General features: G+C 44.5%; 1 protein-coding gene across 1 annotated transcript; it reads right to left on the reverse strand.

Moving 5' to 3' along the window:
- Positions 1-429: 429 nt before the first annotated feature.
- On the reverse strand, positions 430-10,695 carry LOC106611773 (matrix metalloproteinase-17). Its single transcript, XM_014212330.2, has 12 exons — positions 10,618-10,695; positions 5,339-5,712; positions 4,730-4,862; positions 4,461-4,614; positions 4,159-4,267; positions 3,798-3,975; positions 3,261-3,437; positions 2,964-3,060; positions 2,772-2,845; positions 2,368-2,517; positions 1,530-1,796; positions 430-1,317 (listed from the first exon to the last, which is right to left on the reverse strand). Exons 2-12 carry the CDS (start codon positions 5,501-5,503, stop codon positions 953-955), a joined length of 1,869 nt encoding a protein of 622 aa, XP_014067805.1. The 5' UTR covers positions 5,504-5,712; positions 10,618-10,695; the 3' UTR covers positions 430-952.
- Positions 10,696-17,681: the final 6,986 nt, after the last annotated feature.

Consider the following 17,681-nt stretch of genomic DNA (forward strand, 5'->3'; position numbering starts at 1 on the left):
GAGGACACACATTGTGTAAATCAAGATAAACTGAGTCTGCAGAGAAGTAAGTCTTAGCAAGAAGGAAGCGTTGGTTGTCAATGAGCTGAAACACCTTCAATGTATACTGAGGTAAGACTGGTGTGTTTCAAGAGAATATTTCTCCCCATGTTACGCAATACCGAAGTTACCCAAATCAGCCTGTGGGGCCTAGGCTCCTACTGATCCCCAAGGTCAATTTACATGTGGTTGAACTCTAGGGTGCAGTGACATCATGATTAAACCATTGGCACTCTACAACTATCAATTATTTATAGTTTGTTTGGTTTGGTCAGGGGCTCTATAGGGCAACACCCCAAGAGACATGTTTGACGGTGAACTATAAACCAAACATTGACTTACTTGTATTGCTTTTAGTATCAAATATAAATTAGACATCTGCACACTGAAGACAATGTTTCATTTTATTTCGTTAGATAACATTTTCTGAAATTGGCCAAAATTACACAATCATTGAGCGTTGGCTATACAACAAGGTGCAAAGGGATATATTTCACAGATAGACAGAGACAGATTCTGCTGAAATATTCAATTTCCAGGACAAACATTCCTCCTTCAGTGTGGAGGGACTTCTTGGTTGTGTCCAAAATTCCCAACTTTCCCTAACCCCTAACCCGTAACCCCTATACCACAGCCCTAAGTGTAGGTATGTAGAATGGGGTGAATGGAAAACTTTGTCATAGAGGAAGGTGAGAAAGGGCCTAGCACCATTGACAACGGCAGCCACAACCTCTGGCTTGCCATGGGAATGAATGGGGGTGAGAGGAGTAGGCCATTGTAGTTATGGGACGTAGCCATGTGATAGAAGGGGGTGAGAGGTGGGAGGCCATCGTAGAGCATTGGGACGTAGCCATGGGACAGACGGGGTTGAGAGGGGGGAGGCCATCGTAGAATATTGGGACGTAGCCCAACATCACACAGTTATCAGTGGGAAGAGAGTCAATAGCAGGGCACTTATGAACGATGTCACACTCGTGCTGCCTCCTGGTGCTCCATTCAAGCAAGTGCATGGCCAGTTCTGCAGTCCCTCTCTGTCTATGTCCATGCGTCTGTCCAGGCCCTTCCTCTGGCCTCCCCTCTCTTCTCTCCCTCTCTCGCGGAGCTCCTGCCGTCCAGTAGGGGGAGGAAGAGAGAGCGATAGGTCGTCTAGGACAGGTGCGGAGGGGTGCGGGCAGTCCAACCAATCGGCGGCCAGGGATCGGGGATATCCTGCCTCCGGGGTAGAGCCTGGGTAGGGGAACTTCCAATAGGAATCTCCTTTGAAGAGGTAGACGGAGCCTGAGGAAGTGATATAGGAGGGGACTTAATGTATGTTGATATAAACAGACTCACACATGTATTGTACATTACGTGTGGTGTCTCACACATATAATCTTTCATATTGTCACTCTCATAGAATCTCAGTCTGTTCACGTTCATCTCTCTCTCACTCACTTTCTCTCTCATACACTTTCTCTCTTTCTCCCTCTATTTCTTCCTCGCTCTCTCACCATCTCTCTCAGTGGTAATCCCATTCACTCCTCCTCTGATAAGGTCAGCCCAGGTGTTACTCTCCTCTTCCTCTCCTCCTCCTGCTTCCCCCTCTCCAATCTCCCCCCACACTGGTCCTTCCTTTGGATCCCACATCAGGCCCTGCTCCACCTCTTCTTCCTCTCTTCCTCCCTTTCCTTCTGTCTCTCCCCATTTCCTCAGAGCTGAGAGGGGGCGGGGGTAGCCCTCCTGGAGAGAGAGGTCGTTGAACAGCCAAAACTGGGAATCTACAAAACAAAATGGAAAGAGGCAATGAAGAGTGTCCTCAAGGTTGTGTCTGGTTTAAAATTAATTCACAAGGGTATATGATTGCGGGTGGAGAGAGAAACTAGAATCAAGAGCATAGTTTAGTCTGTTGAATAACACTAATTCTCCTCTGTTATTAAAGGTCCAATGCAGCGTTTTTATCTCAATATCAGATCATTTCTGGGTAACAATTACTGTGATTGTTTTAAATTAAAATGGTCAAAAAGAAACAAAAATAGCTTCATAGCAAAGAGAAATTTCTCAAGCAAGAATTTTGCTACGACTGTCTGGAAGAGGGGAGGAGAAAACTGAAAATGAGCTGTTATTGGTAGAGAGGATTGGAACTGTCTTTCTTATTGGTCTATTAACTAATTTACCACATGATGATGTCACCAGGCAGGCCAAAACTCCATCCCACCAAAACAGGCAGAAATTTCAGGCGTTTTTTTTCAAACAGCTCTTACAATAAAAATTGCCTTTATAGTTTTCACAATTTCACAGCATTTTCCAACATCATAGTTTGTGGGGTGACTGGAGTCAGAGGTTACCTACCAGCGATGAATATGATGGCGTGGTCTGAGTGTCTCTCCAACACAGCCTGCAGGGGGGGCAGGTTAGGAGGCAGACCCCCCCACAGCCTCCTCACCGAGGCCCCCCGGCCCGACACCAGCCCCCCAGTACTGACCCTCCAAATACTCAGCCCTGCCAGAGAGGGGGGCGGGGGGGAATAGAGAGGAATAAGGCAGGATAGTCAGAGTAGTAATAGAGAGGGGCGTATTGGGTGAAGGACAGATACAGATAAAGAGATGTGAGGTGAGAGAGAGAGAGGAGTTCAATACAAAGAGTTCAATACACTTGTGGATACCTCCACCTGGGGGCGATCATGTCCGTAGTTTAAAACAGGATGCTAGGGGTAATAGTCCAACCAATAGGGAGCCTACCTACACCACACTCACCTTTAAAGAAGAACGTCTCTCCCCTAATCTTGGCTACTGCATCAAAGCTAGTGTTACAGCGGTCTACAGAATGTCTGAAAGAGAAGGAGAGAGCAACAGAGAGGATGAGAGGGAGGGAAAGACGTAGAGATGGAGGAGATAGGTATTGGTTGAATGGCTGCCCCTTATCCACTTTTGTTAACCTGTCAGTACCTGTGCCTGTGTCGGTGTCCGTGTCCGTCGCGATGCTGCAGCTGAGGTTCAGGAACCAACCGAGGAACGTCTGTGACCATGAGTTGATTTCTATTACCTGTCAACACACCTTCCTTTCAGAACTCAGTACAAGAACAGAAGGACACACACCCACACTAAGTGGACAAGTGATAATACACACACACACACACACACACACACACACACACACACACACACACACACACACACACACACACACACACACACACACACACACACACACACACACACACACACACACACACACAGACTGACCATAGAGCCTGGTGATGAGCTCCAGGTCGTTGGGGCCCAGGCGGTAGTTTAGAGGGTCTCCTACGGGGCCCTGGTAGTAAGGTCTCATCACAGAGCGCCTGGCAGACGAGTGGGACAAACCCAGGGCGTGGCCAAATTCATGCACCAGCACGGTGAACAAGTCCGTTCCCTCGGAGGCTGGGCAGGGGCGATGGTTGTGGGGAGGTGGGGAGGTGTAGAGTTTCAGTTTAGGGGGAATGTTAGCAGTGTCTTGTCTGTGTCCATAATATTCCACAAATGTGTGTCAATAATATTTTCCAAATTGAACCCCTTACTATTGTAAACCTCAGGATGATTAAACAGTGGAGAGTTGACCATAAATTCTACCTAGCTTACCAGAGGGCTGCACAGAACTATCACAGGTACGCAAATACTTGCTTTAACTTTCAGATCAACAGGAAGTTCCAAGGGTTAAGGGCTAGTGGTTGGTTTGGTATTGGGCTCTTGAACCCCCAGTAGCTCTTTTTGCTGTCTCTGGGTCTTCTGGCTGTCACTCACCTGGCTGGCGGAACACCCACTCCTCCTCGGCATCTAGGTGTACACCGCCCGCTCTGGCGAGGTCAGAGGGGAAGAAGGCGTGGCCAACAGCTCCTCCTGCACCATCGAAGGGGTAGCCGTCACCATGGAAACCGTGGAGGAAATCCACCTGCAGATCCGCCCCTTCTGGGCCTCCCACCTGGCAACGGGAGAAACAGGCAGTGAGGTCAGAGGGGAGAGAGAGAGAGAGAGAGAGAGAGAGAGAGAGAGAGAGAGAGAGAGAGAGAGAGAGAGAGAGAGAGAGAGAGAGAGAGAGAGTGCAAGAGGGGTAATCTTTGTATTCAACTATCACAAAAAGGAACGTCTAGGGAAAGAGACTGACCTCGTGGAACTCCAGCGGAGTTGGCTCCGCCCACATCCTCAGGGCATAGAACACCAGAGAGCGAATCGTCTCGCGGGAGAGGGAGGAGGAGGTGGGGTATGAACGCAACCTAGGGACATTTATTTGAGAGAAAGAGAGAGAGAGAGAGAGAGAGAGAGAGAGAGAGAGAAGCATTACTAGGGAGTTCTAGGGAGGATGAGAGAGCTGTGGGGTTGACAATTGAGGGATAAGTTAACAATCGAGTGATAACTTGATGAATAAGAGGGTATGTTGGAGGGATGATGAGCAGAAGTCTAATGAACCTCCAGTTGATGTTCCTTCGTGTCCATGTGGTCACAGCCCTCTTTCTCCTCAGGCCCTGCCCCTCCTGGAGCTGATTGGCCAGTGGTTTGGGCTCCTCCCCTTTGTCTGGCAGTGAACATCGCGGGGCTCGCATCAGAGCCAGCGTCTCCTCATCTTAGACAGGAGGACAGAGAGAGAGAGAGAGAAAGAGAAGGAGAGAGAGAACCACAGAGGATGGATACAATCACCCCAATTTCCCCAACCCCAACCCTCTTTTTTATTTTCTCACCAGCAACTCCTGTCTCCTCTAGGCCTGCAAACCTTTGCATGGCGCTAACAGCATGAGTGACAGCTGTCCAGGCTTGTAGCTGTCCAGTGGCGGGGTCTGAGGGCGGGAGGTAGCCATACCTCGTCAGCCAATCCTGGGACAAGACATTGAAGTATTGCATTGAGAAGCATCATGTAGGTAGGACTCAGTTGTAAACTACCGAGTCGTGGGTCCATTGTGACAATGTGACAACGTCATGAGCAGCAGAGGTGGTGGTTTTGAGTGGGTAAAGAGAAATCACAGGTTAAGTGGAAATCAGATAAGTAAAAAGCAGGGGTTGACTCGACAGCTCTTCAAAGTGTCTAAAATTAAGTGTCTAACTCAATAACTCAATAGACCAATCCTGTGAAGGTACATGACCATATGCACGTGAGCCCAGTTAAGCTTGCTCATCAAGGCATGTGATGTATCACCTTAGCTAGTGGATTTGGTATTCACTATTTTCTCTATTCACTGTCTATTTTCACTAGGCCATCGTAAATGACAACTTTCTGAAATAAATAATCCATTCAGCATGAATAATAAAAACCTCCTTGTGAAAGACCTATACGCCTCTGCATTGTCCCTCACCACCAGTCCAGTGGTCTCGTCATCCGTGGGGGTAACAGGAGCAGAGCATGTGGAAGCTGTTGTGTCCGTCGGGGCAACTGCTGAGCCTTGGACCTCGGCCATGGACACGGTTTGCATGCGCTCGCACACATACAGGAGGAGAAAACCCCACGCCGCTGCCTTCATCCTGCTGGCGTTCACATATTCCAATCAAACTCGGGAAACAAAGTTGGAGTGAACATTTATCGCCTCAGGTCAGTTCAGCCATGCGACTGGTCAAGGTCTATGAGGTGTCATCCGTCCTTCATGGTCGGGTTGACGGTGAAGAGGGAAGGTAAGCCGTGACAGGACCTCTCTGAACTTTTTGCCACTGCTCGTGAAACCAGTCAAACGTTCTGGAAATGGGAGGGAGAAGCCACCGGTTTACATTGTTGGTTTTATGCTGTTGTTGCCAAAGAAAACATTGACACAGTTTATGTTAAAGACTACGAAGCTTGGCTTTGCACCATATGGCACAAATATTTCAAACATGCAAGAAGAACTGCCCCTGCCTACTTAGAGTCCCTGCCAATCTTCTGAAAACACCGGAAACCGTACCTCTTCAAAGAGTATATTTTTTTGCAACAAAGCATCCTTCACTCATGCTGCCAAACATACCGTCGGAAAACTGACTATCCTGCCGATCCTTGACTTCGGTGATGTCATTTACAAAATAGCCTCCAACACTTTACTCAGCAAATTGGATGCAGTCTATCACAGTGCCATCCGTTTTGTCACCAAAGCCCCATATACTACCCACCACTGCGACCTGTATGCTCTTGTTGGCTGGCCCTCGCTTCATATTCGTCGCCAAACCCACTGGCTCCAGGTCATCTATAAGTCTTTGATAGGTAAAGCCCTGCCTTATCTCAGCTCACTGGTCACCATAGCAGCACCCACCCGTAGCACGCGCTCCAGCAGATATATTTCACTGATCACCCCCAGAGCCAATTCCTCCTTTGGCCGCCTTTCCTTACAGTTCTCTGCTGCCAATGACTGGAACGAATTGCAAAAATCACTGAAGCTGGAGACCCATATCACCCTCACTAACTTTAAGCACCAGCTGTCAGAGCAGCTCACAGATCACTGCACCTGTACATAGCCCATCTGTAAATAGCCCATCCAACTACCTCATCCCCATACTGTTATTATTTTTTTGCTCTTTTGCACCCCAGTATCTCTACTTGCACATTCATCTTCTGCACATCTATCACTCCAGTGATTAATTGCTAAATTGTAATTATTTTGCCACTATGGCCTATTTATTGCCTTACCTCCCTTATCTTACCTCATTTACACACACTGTATATATACTTTTTCTCTCTATTGTGTTATTGACTGTATGTTTGTTTATTCCATGTGTAACTCTGTGTTGTTGTTTGTGTTGCACTGCTTTGCTTTATCTTGGCCAGGTCGCAGTTGTAAATGAGAACTTGTTCTCAACTAGCCTACGTGGTTAAATAAAGGTGAAATTAATATAAAAATAAATCTTAAATAATCGCCCTCCTTGAACCGCACCCCCCAAAACAACGATATATGTGTTGGTTCAGGATATATATACAGTATATATATACTGTATATATACACTACATATACACTACATGACCAAAAGTATGTGGACACCTGCTCATGGCCATTAAAATGGAGTTGCTCCCCCCTTTGCAGCTATAACAGCCTCCACTCTTCTGGGAAGGCTTTCCAGTAGATGTTGGAACATTGCTGCGGGGACTCGCTTCCATTCAGCCACAAGAGCATTAGTGAGGTCGGGCACTGATGTTGGTCGAGTAGGCCTGGCTCTCAGTCATTGTTCCAATTCATCCCAAAGGTGTTCGATTGGGTTGAGGTCAGGGCACTGTGCAGGCCAGTCAAGTTCTTCCACACCGATCTCGACAAACCATTTCTGTATGGATCTCGCTTTGTGCACGGGGGCATTGTCATGCTGAAACAGAAAGGGCCTTCCCCAAACTTTTGCCACAACGTTGGAAGCACAGAATCGTCTAGAATGTCATTGTATGCTGTAGTGTTAAGATTTCCCTTCACTGGAACTAAGGGGCCTAGCCCGAACCATGAAAAACAGCTCCAGACCATTATTCCTCCTCCACCAAACTTTACAGTTGGCACTCTGCATTTGGGCAGATAGTGTTTTCCTGGCATCCGCCAAACCCAGATTTGTCCGTCGGACTGCCAAATGGTGAAGTGCGATTCATCACTCCAGAGAACGCGTTTTCACTGCTCCAGAGTCCAATGGCGGTGAGCTTTACACCACTCCAGCCGACGCTTGGCATTGCGCATTGGTTTTCTTAGGTTTGTGTGCGGCTGCTCGGCCATGGAAACACATTTTATGAAGCTCCGTTATGTGCTGACGTTGCTTCCAGAGGCAGTTTGGGACTTGGTAGTGAGTGTTTTGCAACTGAGGACAGACGATTTTTACGGGCTTCAGCACTCGGCGGTCCCGTTCTGTGAGCTTGTGTGGCCTACCACTTTGCGGCTGAGCCATAGTTGCTCCTAGACGTTTCCACTTCACGATAACAGCACTTACAGTTGACAAGGGCAGCTTTAGCAGGGTAGACATTTGACAAACTGACTTGTTGGAAAGGTGGCATCCTATGACGGTGCCACGTTGAAAGACACTGAGCTCTTCAGTAAGACCATTCTATTGCCAATGTTTGTCTATGGAGATTGCATGGCTGTGTGCTCGATTTTATACACCTGTCAGCAACGGGTGTGGCTGAAATAGCCAAATTCACTAATTTGAAGGGGTGTCCATATACTTTTGTATATGTAGTGTATATAATTATTTAGTTTGTGGGGCTGTTAGAAATGTTTTGGTCACAGTTAGGTAGCCTACAGTGCGTATATTGAAAAGGAGACCCTGGTCTCAATTGGGCTTCCCTGATTAAATAAAAGTTAATAAAAATGTGAAATTCACAACTGGCACGCAGATCTTTAGAAATGGTAGGATCAATTGTAAATTACCAATCCACATGTGCTGACCAAGTCAGCACGTCATAGGCTATATGACGCCACCCTTGCGGAACAGCGCATAGGGCTACAGTGTACCATGACAGTGTCATTGTCTCGTGCCCCTCTCACTAACATTGTCTCGTTGCGCTGCATTCAGAAATGTTCCTCATGTGTGCGCCCAGCTCATTTTTGCATTTGCATTATTCACCAGAGAAGGGAAACATTCTGCGAATATTTTGACATTGTATCAACAAGGCGGCTCGGAGAATACTGAAACATTCTGTATCAACAAGGCGGCTCCGAGAATATTGATTGCAACATAGTAGCCAATGAAAGGGCGGCATCTTTCCATGGGCAAGCTTGACTGATATTATTATGTTGCCTACGCAGTAATTGCCCTATCTGGGAGGTTATTATACAAATATAAAAAACTACATCCACACTAAATAACTTAGCACTATTTAATTACGTTTTGCCAGTAAGATTGATCTGTAAGAATATGTGATTTTCATTGAGTGAGAGGTGGAAATGCATTACACCAGAGGCAGGTAGGCTACAGGTAGGGATTAGGGATGCAGGCAGAGGATGATGAAGAAGTAGGCCTACAACTAAATCATTATTGATTTGCATGATCTCAATTATCATTCTGTCACTGTATGACAATGTACATGTTTTATAGCCTACAATTGTTATTGTCTTTGAAGCCAAAAACAGGACATGTATTTTGGAGAAATGCTCTAAATAGAAAGTTGTTCAGTTGTGGGGGTTTTTCATACCAAAAATTACACTACCCTACTGGGCAAATTAATCTAAATATCAATTAGGCCCAAAGATATCACAGCATTTTAATAGCAATAGGTCACCAAAAAGGAGGGCGCCCTCACCTTCCGATTCCCAATGCAATTAACCCCTGGCTATCAGATTACAACGAGGTTTACACGGCCGAGTTCAAATGCTGACATTAAATTCAAAGCAATCGGCGCACTGCCTAAACCGCGGACTGGCAAAGGAAACTGGCACCGTCTCTGCTTTCTAAAAGTGAGAGAAAAGGGCGCAAACTGGCAGCTGCTCTCCGAGCGACGCTCCACATGGTCCTAAAACCAGCCTTGGATTACCCTAAACAGCTGTTGCGTTTTAACCGGGATTGGAATGATTTGAGTCTACTTTTTTTTTTTTTGCCTACTTTACATTTTTGGTTTTGAGCTAGCTAGGATATGGCGACCCAACTGACGCCTCTGCTGTATAGCCTCGTTTTAACTCAGCATAAAAGTGAGTAAATCTACCTCTTTATCATTGAGACATTTGAAATAATATGTATATAATGCAGAGATACAATATTATATTCATACTGAAAATAATGATGAAGAAAAATGTCGATGAAGATGGTCAGGACATGTAGGCATGTTCAATAGGAGACGAACCAAGAAAAGCTAATCAGGAGATGGAAGAACATTTGCATGAAGTAAATAAGGGAGGGGCGTATGGATATGGCAGGGTGTGTACAATACGATTTTAGTTCAAAGAGGGAAAGTGTGTGTGGGCTGGAGGTGGGAGTAAGGGGGGCTGAGAAGGATGTGGTGGTTTAATTAAATTAGCTGGTGTCATTTAGTTAAAGAAGGGGGGGGGGGGGCAAAAAGGGAGGGATGGAAGGAGGGATGGAAGGATGGATGAAAGGATAGAGGGATCATGGAGGACAGTTGTAAAGTAATGGGATTAAAGTGGAATGGGGGTTCAGGCCTTTTCTCAAGGGACAGATAGAAGGAGAAAGAGAGGAAATAAAAGACAAGTGGTGCCTCCTTCTCCCTTTCAAGGAGAAAAGGAGAGAAAGGGGAGAGACTCGGAGAGAGAGACGCTTAAGAGAGGAGGTAGGCTACAGAAAGAAAGAAAGGGAGGTGTACAGTAAGATGGGTGAAGGGTGGCATGTGGTGGTTGAGTAATGAAAGTGCTAGTGGGTGTTAATGAAGGGATTCTTTAATTATGCTGGGTTCCAAACACGCACTCTTGACTTGGGCCCGCCATCTGGTCCAGTGCATGTTGGCATTCTAAAGCACTCATCACGCACAAATGGTTCTAGCACCCTCTGTCAGACAATATGGCAAAGAAACGCGTTAGCTAAAAAGCATACTGTAAGAGAGCTGCAAATTAATAATATATTATGTTTAATAGCTACTACAATGCATCTGTATACCAATACTGGAAACAAAGGGCAAACATTCCTTTTTACTGCATACAAGTTGATTCTCATGATTGACAGTTAGACAAAAATGGATAAAAGGTGCAGTTTATCCAAAGCTTACCTTACTCTTCGTCCCTGACTTCGATCTCTCGCTCTCTCCTCTCACTCACTCTGAACAGATGTGTCCCTTTTACCAACCTCTAACTCAATCACTCCGCCTTCCCTCCCTCAAACTCTACCCCCCCTCCCGCCCCATGTTGCTGAGCTCTCACAATAGCCTCCTCAATACTACCACTTAAACAAATCTGTGTGTGTGTGTCGCTCAATCCACACATATGGCTATTAATCCTTTCCAACTCCTAATTAATTGTAATATATATATACACAGTATATATGTGTACTGTATACTGTATGTAACCTGTAACACATTCAATATGAAAACCACATTTTGAATTAATCCATGTTTTTTAAATAAACAATTAGGCTCAGAAACGTGTTTGGCACGGCGTATAAAAATACATTTGATGTGTAACTAAAGATTCTCTCTGTGGAATTAGTGACAGTGAGACAGCACATATAGTGTGCTTGTTTGTGTCTCTGTGTGTGTGAGTGTGTCCACGTTTGACTGTGTGTAGTAAGGAGGGAGGTTAGTAAGATTTTGATTAAATCCTCTTAACGAAAGGATTTAAAAAATGTAAGATAAAGATTTGAAGAGATCTCACTCGCTAAGTGTCTCTCTATTTCTCTCTCTCTCGCTCCCACTCTCTTTCTGTCTGCAGGGGTATTATTTTATCCTACTGACCTCCTCTGGAAAGAATTCTGACTAAGAAAGCCAATTACCAAATTTGTATTTAACTAGGCAAGTCAGTTAAGAACAAAGTCTTATTTACAATGACAGCCAACAGGGGAACAGTGGGTTAACTGCCTTGTTTCAGGGGCAGAACGACAGATTTTTACCTTGTCAGCTCAGGGATTTGATTTCGCAACCCTTTGGTTACTGGCCCAACGCTCTAACCTCTAGGCTACCTGCCACCCCAAACAGAGGAGACAGAAAGAGATACAGAGACAAAAATAAGAAGATTTGAGCGACGATGCAGGATAACTATAACACCACCTGTTGAAACTTTATATCGACAGAGAGAGAGAGGGAGAAAGGAGAGAGAGAACAGATGCTTTTCCAGATGCATCAGTATAGATACATCCCTCTTTCTCCTCCTCCATGCTCTCTCTCTCGGGGGAAAGGTTTGATTGGAAAAGGATGTTAAGGACTCCCTGTTTTTACAAAAAAAAAATTATCCCCTGATCTGCCCCTAATCTTAAACCAGGACCTGTCAAAGCAGAGACAAAAAAAGACATAAAATACCTAATGGCAACATTAGCACCACCACTTTTCTCATTTAAAGCCCTCACGCTAAACCTCAACTCACCACAACCTCGCCAACTGACCCCATTTCTCTGTGATATTTTTCTTTTCTCTAGGCTTTTTCCTCCTACCCTAGAATGCCTACCCTAATTTGGAGTAAGCTTCTACTGCTACTTACAGCTATTTCACTCACAACTACGGTACCTGTAGTTAAATACTTCTACATATATTCTTCATTTCCTCTTTCAAGTGCTGGATTTTCACCCACAGCAGCCAATCCTCCATTCACTCAGATCTTAACTCCAACCCTCCAATGTCCACAGATTAACCCATCTTTCCCAGTATAATGCCATTTTGCTATTTTATTTTGCAATACATCCTTGTAGCAACTACTTTATATAATAGCTTACATTGAAACAAACGGATTGATGTGTCAATTGTTGTTTTATATGTCAGTTCATATACCCAATGCCATGGTATTGGGACATCAAAAACCTGTTCGCAGCTGTGGTTTAACACGATTGACTATTTTAAAATCCCATGAATCTATAGTTGGCTGCCAACTAGGTGGAGAAAATAGAAAATAGTTTCCCCTGTTGTCTTGACGACGGGGCCAACCCACATGAATGTATGTGGTGGTTGGGCAGGGTCAAAGGTGATGTGCTGGGGGGGGAGATGGTTAACGCATGGAGGCTGTATTTTGTACTCCTGAAGCAGGGAAGGGGGTATAGGCTTGAATATGTGAATGGGCTTGTGTGTCTGGGAATCTGCGAATGCCCCAATTGTGTGGCTGAACTTGTGGTTCCCCAGGCAACAGGCACATTTTTAAGAATTCTACATTGCATGGGGTCTTTGTTGTTCACTCAGCATGTGGCGTTCCTCACAACTGACATCTTTCAGATGTCCTGTTTTTTTTTACACTCTGCAACATTAAGGATATAAGTGTTCTTACTGGGTTAATTGTCCTGTCACATACTCCTAGAAGGAACCCACTGGGCACAGACATCCATTCAACGTCTATTCCACGTTGGTTCAACGTCATTTCACTGAAATTACATGGAAACCACTTTGATTCAACCAGTGTGCCCAGTGGGAAGGGTGTTCATTGCCTGATGCCAGTCTGCTCGAATGACAAGAACAGGGAAGGTTGTTGAAATGACCAGATCATCAACTGACACTGATTCTTTTACATTTTTCACTGTAGATAATCTTTAGTTAAACTAAAACTAATATGGCAGGCATTTCAGTGCTGAAACAGACTGGCACCCTCTCGAGGACAACTGGCATTAGACTTACAGTAACTGACATCAAGTGAGGCCAACTCCATAAGGAACATCACTTGGAGGAGAATGCCGAGCCATACTGTGACTGTAGGCCAGGGGCGAAAATCTGATATCAACTTTGGAGGGGACATTACATGAAATTTTCTCAAGAGCAATTCCTGAGGGGGACACCAAAAGTAGTGCTGTAACACATAGCCTACATTGTAATATGGGAAATGTATATTGAGGAACCAAAGAAATAAGGTGTTTGCTGTACTCCTAACTACCGGTACCCAAAACTACACAACTAATCACAACAGCAATACCATTGCCTTTAACAAATCTTAGTTCAGTCACCAGTTTAAGTTGAGAGTGAGGGTATCCATGGCATTTTCCAATTATGTTCCTATTTTATAAGTCAAAAAAGTTGAGAACCTTTCATAATGTTGCCAAACAAAGACTCAACAAACTTACCTGAGACTCCCTGTCTCTGCCAGTCTGTCCCTGCATATCTGTCCCCAACTCTGCTGTCTGTGTGCCATCTGTTGCCTGCTCTGCCTAATGACATCATTGTGAAACATTTCCAGTAGAATTTAATTTCTTTCTTATGAACATTTTATCAACTAGTCTTTGAGATATTAGGCTACTAGGGTTCTTACTATGCGTTTTGGTGTATTGAAAAATACTCTGATGTCCGTCTTTTATTTTTCTGCCATTTTTCTACCTGGCTGGCTGGCTGGCTACACACACACACAGTGTGTAGGTTATTTACAGTAGGAGATGGGCTTCTATCATCTTCTATCATTCTATTTGGGCTTCGATCTAATAGGTAGCTAGCAAATGTGAAAACGGATTAAAATGACAAGAGTTGACAGCTGTATGAGTTCACCATTTACACAACATATGCTGCAACCTTTTGTAATTTTAATAGTTTGTTTCATATTGGCTGGCTTCCAACAATAGCTGAATTTGCAAAGCTAGCGAGCACCAATTCAGTTTCAGTGGTGTTTGCTATAATCTTTGCTACCCGGGTTAAATAAAGGTGAAATAAAATAAATAAATAAATAAAAGTTCCCTTGCGACAATTTAGCTTTTGCAACGAGACCATTAAATATATTTAAGACAATGGTAGAAGAGAGTGTAATTCTGTTCAGTTTGGACTTCAGTTTATCGCTAACCTTATTTCAGGGACTTTGAAGCACTAACTTACATCATCTGCATGCTGATTCCATCTTTGACGACGCCACATAAATGGAATAGGTACTAGCTAGCTTAATAGTTAATATTTGCACGCTAGCTCTGCATATTCAGCTAGTGTGTGTGCGCGATTGACTAGATTAACCTCACGTCAGTTACGTTCATTGAGTGCCTTTCAGACAGTAGATACGACCCCTCTGTTACCTTGCCAACTAAGGAACTGGCAGTGGATCAAACCATTGTGAGGCAAAGGGTGGAGGGGTCGCAATCTTTTGAAACTTAAAAACGTGCTATTAAGTGTCTATAATCAGCACAATTGCTTTCATTGTGTATTATTAATATTATTTAATTTACATAGTTATGTTTCAGTGATATATTGGGGGGGACAAATCATATTTTTCCCAGGATGGGGGTCCCCCCCGTCCCCCCCGGGATTTCCGCCCCTGCTGTAGGCCTGCTGTTAGCTGGGTATTCAAATCAAATCAAATTGTATTTGTCACATGCTCCGAATACAACAGGTACCTTACCGTGAATGTAAATAGACCGGGTGGCCATTTGATTAATTGTTCAGCCGTCTTATGGCTTGGGGGTAGAAGCTGTTAAGGAGCCTTTTGGACCAAAGACTTGGCGCTGCCGTACCGCTTGCCGTGCGGTAACAGAGAGAACAGTCTATGACTTGGGTGAATGGAGTCTGTACATTTTTTGCAGTCCACAGTGTCCCTTTTGTGCTTTCCCATGTTAACTAGATGTCTAGTTAGGGAAGCATTAACCTCTGATGTTGCACAGATGACTGCTAGAGTTGAAATGTTAGAGTTGACTGCCAGATAATAGAGTTGACTGCTAGATGCTAGAGTTGACTGCTAGATGCTAGAGTTGAAATGCTAGAGTTGACTGCTAGATGCTAGAGTTGACTGCTAGATGCTAGAGTTGACTGCTAGATGCTAGAGTTGAAATGCTAGAGTTGACTGCTAGATGCTAGAGTTGACTGCTAGATGCTAGAGTTGACTGCTAGATGCTAGAGTTGAAATGCTAGAGTTGACTGCTAGATGCTAGAGTTGACTGCTAGATGCTAGAGTTGACTGCTAGATGCTAGAGTTGAAATGCTAGAGTTGACTGCTAGATGCTAGAGTTGAAATGCTAGAGTTGACTGCTAGATGCTAGAGTTGACTGCTAGATGCTAGAGTTGAAATGCTAGAGTTGACTGCTAGATGCTAGAGTTGAAGTGCTAGAGTTGACTGCTAGATGCTAGAGTTGACTGCTAGATGCTAGAGTTGACTGCTAGATGCTAGAGTTGACTGCTAGATGCTAGAGTTGAAATGCTAGAGTTGACTGCTAGATGCTAGAGTTGAAGTGCTAGAGTTGACTGCTAGATGCTAGAGTTGACTGCTAGATGCTATAGTTGACTGCTAGATGCTAGAGTTGAAATGCTAGAGTTGACTGCTAGATGCTAGAGTTGACTGCTAGATGCTAGAGTTGACTGCTAGATGCTAGAGTTGAAATGCTAGAGTTGACTGCTAGATGCTAGAGTTGACTGCTAGATGGTAGAGTTGAAATGCTAGAGTTGACTGCTAGATGCTAGAGTTGAAGTGCTAGAGTTGAAGTGCTAGAGTTGACTGCTAGATGCTAGAGTTGACTGCTAGATGCTAGAGTTGACTGCTAGATGCTAGAGACGAAATGCTAGAGTTGACTGCTAGATGCTAGAGTTGCCTGCTAGATGCTAGAGTTGACTGCTAGATGCTAGAGTTGACTGCTAGAGTTGAAATGCTAGAGTTGACTGCTAGATGCTAGAGTTGACTGCTAAATGCTAGAGTTGAAATGCTAGAGTTGACTGCTAGATGCTAGAGTTGAAATGCTAGAGTTGACTGCTAGATGCTAGAGTTGAAGTGCTAGAGTTGAAGTGCTAGAGTTGACTGCTAGATGCTAGAGTTGACTGCTAGATGCTAGAGTTGACTGCTAGATGCTAGAGATGAAATGCTAGAGTTGACTGCTAGATGCTAGAGTTGACTTCTAGATGCTAGAGTTGACTGATAGATGCTAGAGTTGAAATGCCAGAGTTGACTGCTAGATGCTAGAGTTGAAGTGCTAGAGTTGAAGTGCTAGAGTTGAAATGCTAGAGTTGACTGCTAGATGCTAGAGTTGACTGCTAGATGCTAGAGTTGATTGCTAGATGCTAGAGTTGAAATGCTAGAGTTGACTGCTAGATGCTAGAGTTGACTGCTAGATGCTAGAGTTGATTGGTAGATGCTAGAGTTGAAATGCTAGAGTTGACTGCTAGATGCTAGAGTTGCCTGCTAGATGCTAGAGTTGACTGCTAGATGCTAGAGTTGACTGCTAGATGCTAGAGTTGACTACTAGATGCTAGAGTTGACTGCTAGATGCTAGAGTTGACTACTAGATGCTAGAGTTGACTGCTAGATGCTAGAGTTGAAATGCTAGAGTTGACTGCTAGATGCTAGAGTTGACTGCTAGATGCTAGAGTTGAAGTGCTAGAGTTGAAATGCTAGAGTTGACTGCTAGATGCTAGAGTTGACTGCTAAATGCTAGAGTTGAAATGCTAGAGTTGACTGCTAGATGCTAGAGTTGAAATGCTAGAGTTGACTGCTAGATGCTAGAGTTGAAGTGCTAGAGTTGAAGTGCTAGAGTTGAAGTGCTAGAGTTGACTGCTAGATGCTAGAGTTGACTGCTAGATGCTAGAGATGAAATGCTAGAGTTGACTGCTAGATGCTAGAGTTGACTGCTAGATGCTAGAGTTGAAATGCTAGAGTTGACTGCTAGATGCTAGAGTTGCCTGCTAGATGCTAGAGTTGACTGCTAGATGCTAGAGTTGACTGCTAGATGCTAGAGTTGACTGCTAGATGCTAGAGTTGAAATGCTAGAGTTGACTGCTATATGCTAGAGTTGACTGCTAGATGCTAGAGTTGACTGCTAGATGCTAGAGTTGAAATGCTAGAGTTGACTGCTAGATGCTAGAGTTGACTGCTAGATGCTAGAGTTGACTGCTAGATGCTAGAGTTGACTGCTAGATGCTAGAGTTGAAGTGCTAGAGTTGAAGTGCTAGAGTTGAAGTGCTAGAGTTGACTGCTAGATGCTAGAGTTGACTGCTAGATGCTAGAGATGAAATGCTAGAGTTGACTGCTAGATGCTAGAGTTGACTGCTAGATGCTAGAGTTGAAATGCTAGAGTTGACTGCTAGATGCTAGAGTTGCCTGCTAGATGCTAGAGTTGACTGCTAGATGCTAGAGTTGACTGCTAGATGCTAGAGTTGACTGCTAGATGCTATAGTTGACAGCTAGATGCTAGAGTTGACTGCTAGATGCTAGAGTTGACTGCTAGATGCTAGAGTTGACTGCTAGATGGTAGAGT

Source organism: Salmo salar, chromosome ssa09, assembly GCF_905237065.1.
Source record: "Salmo salar chromosome ssa09, Ssal_v3.1, whole genome shotgun sequence".
Lineage (NCBI taxonomy): Eukaryota > Metazoa > Chordata > Actinopteri > Salmoniformes > Salmonidae > Salmo > Salmo salar.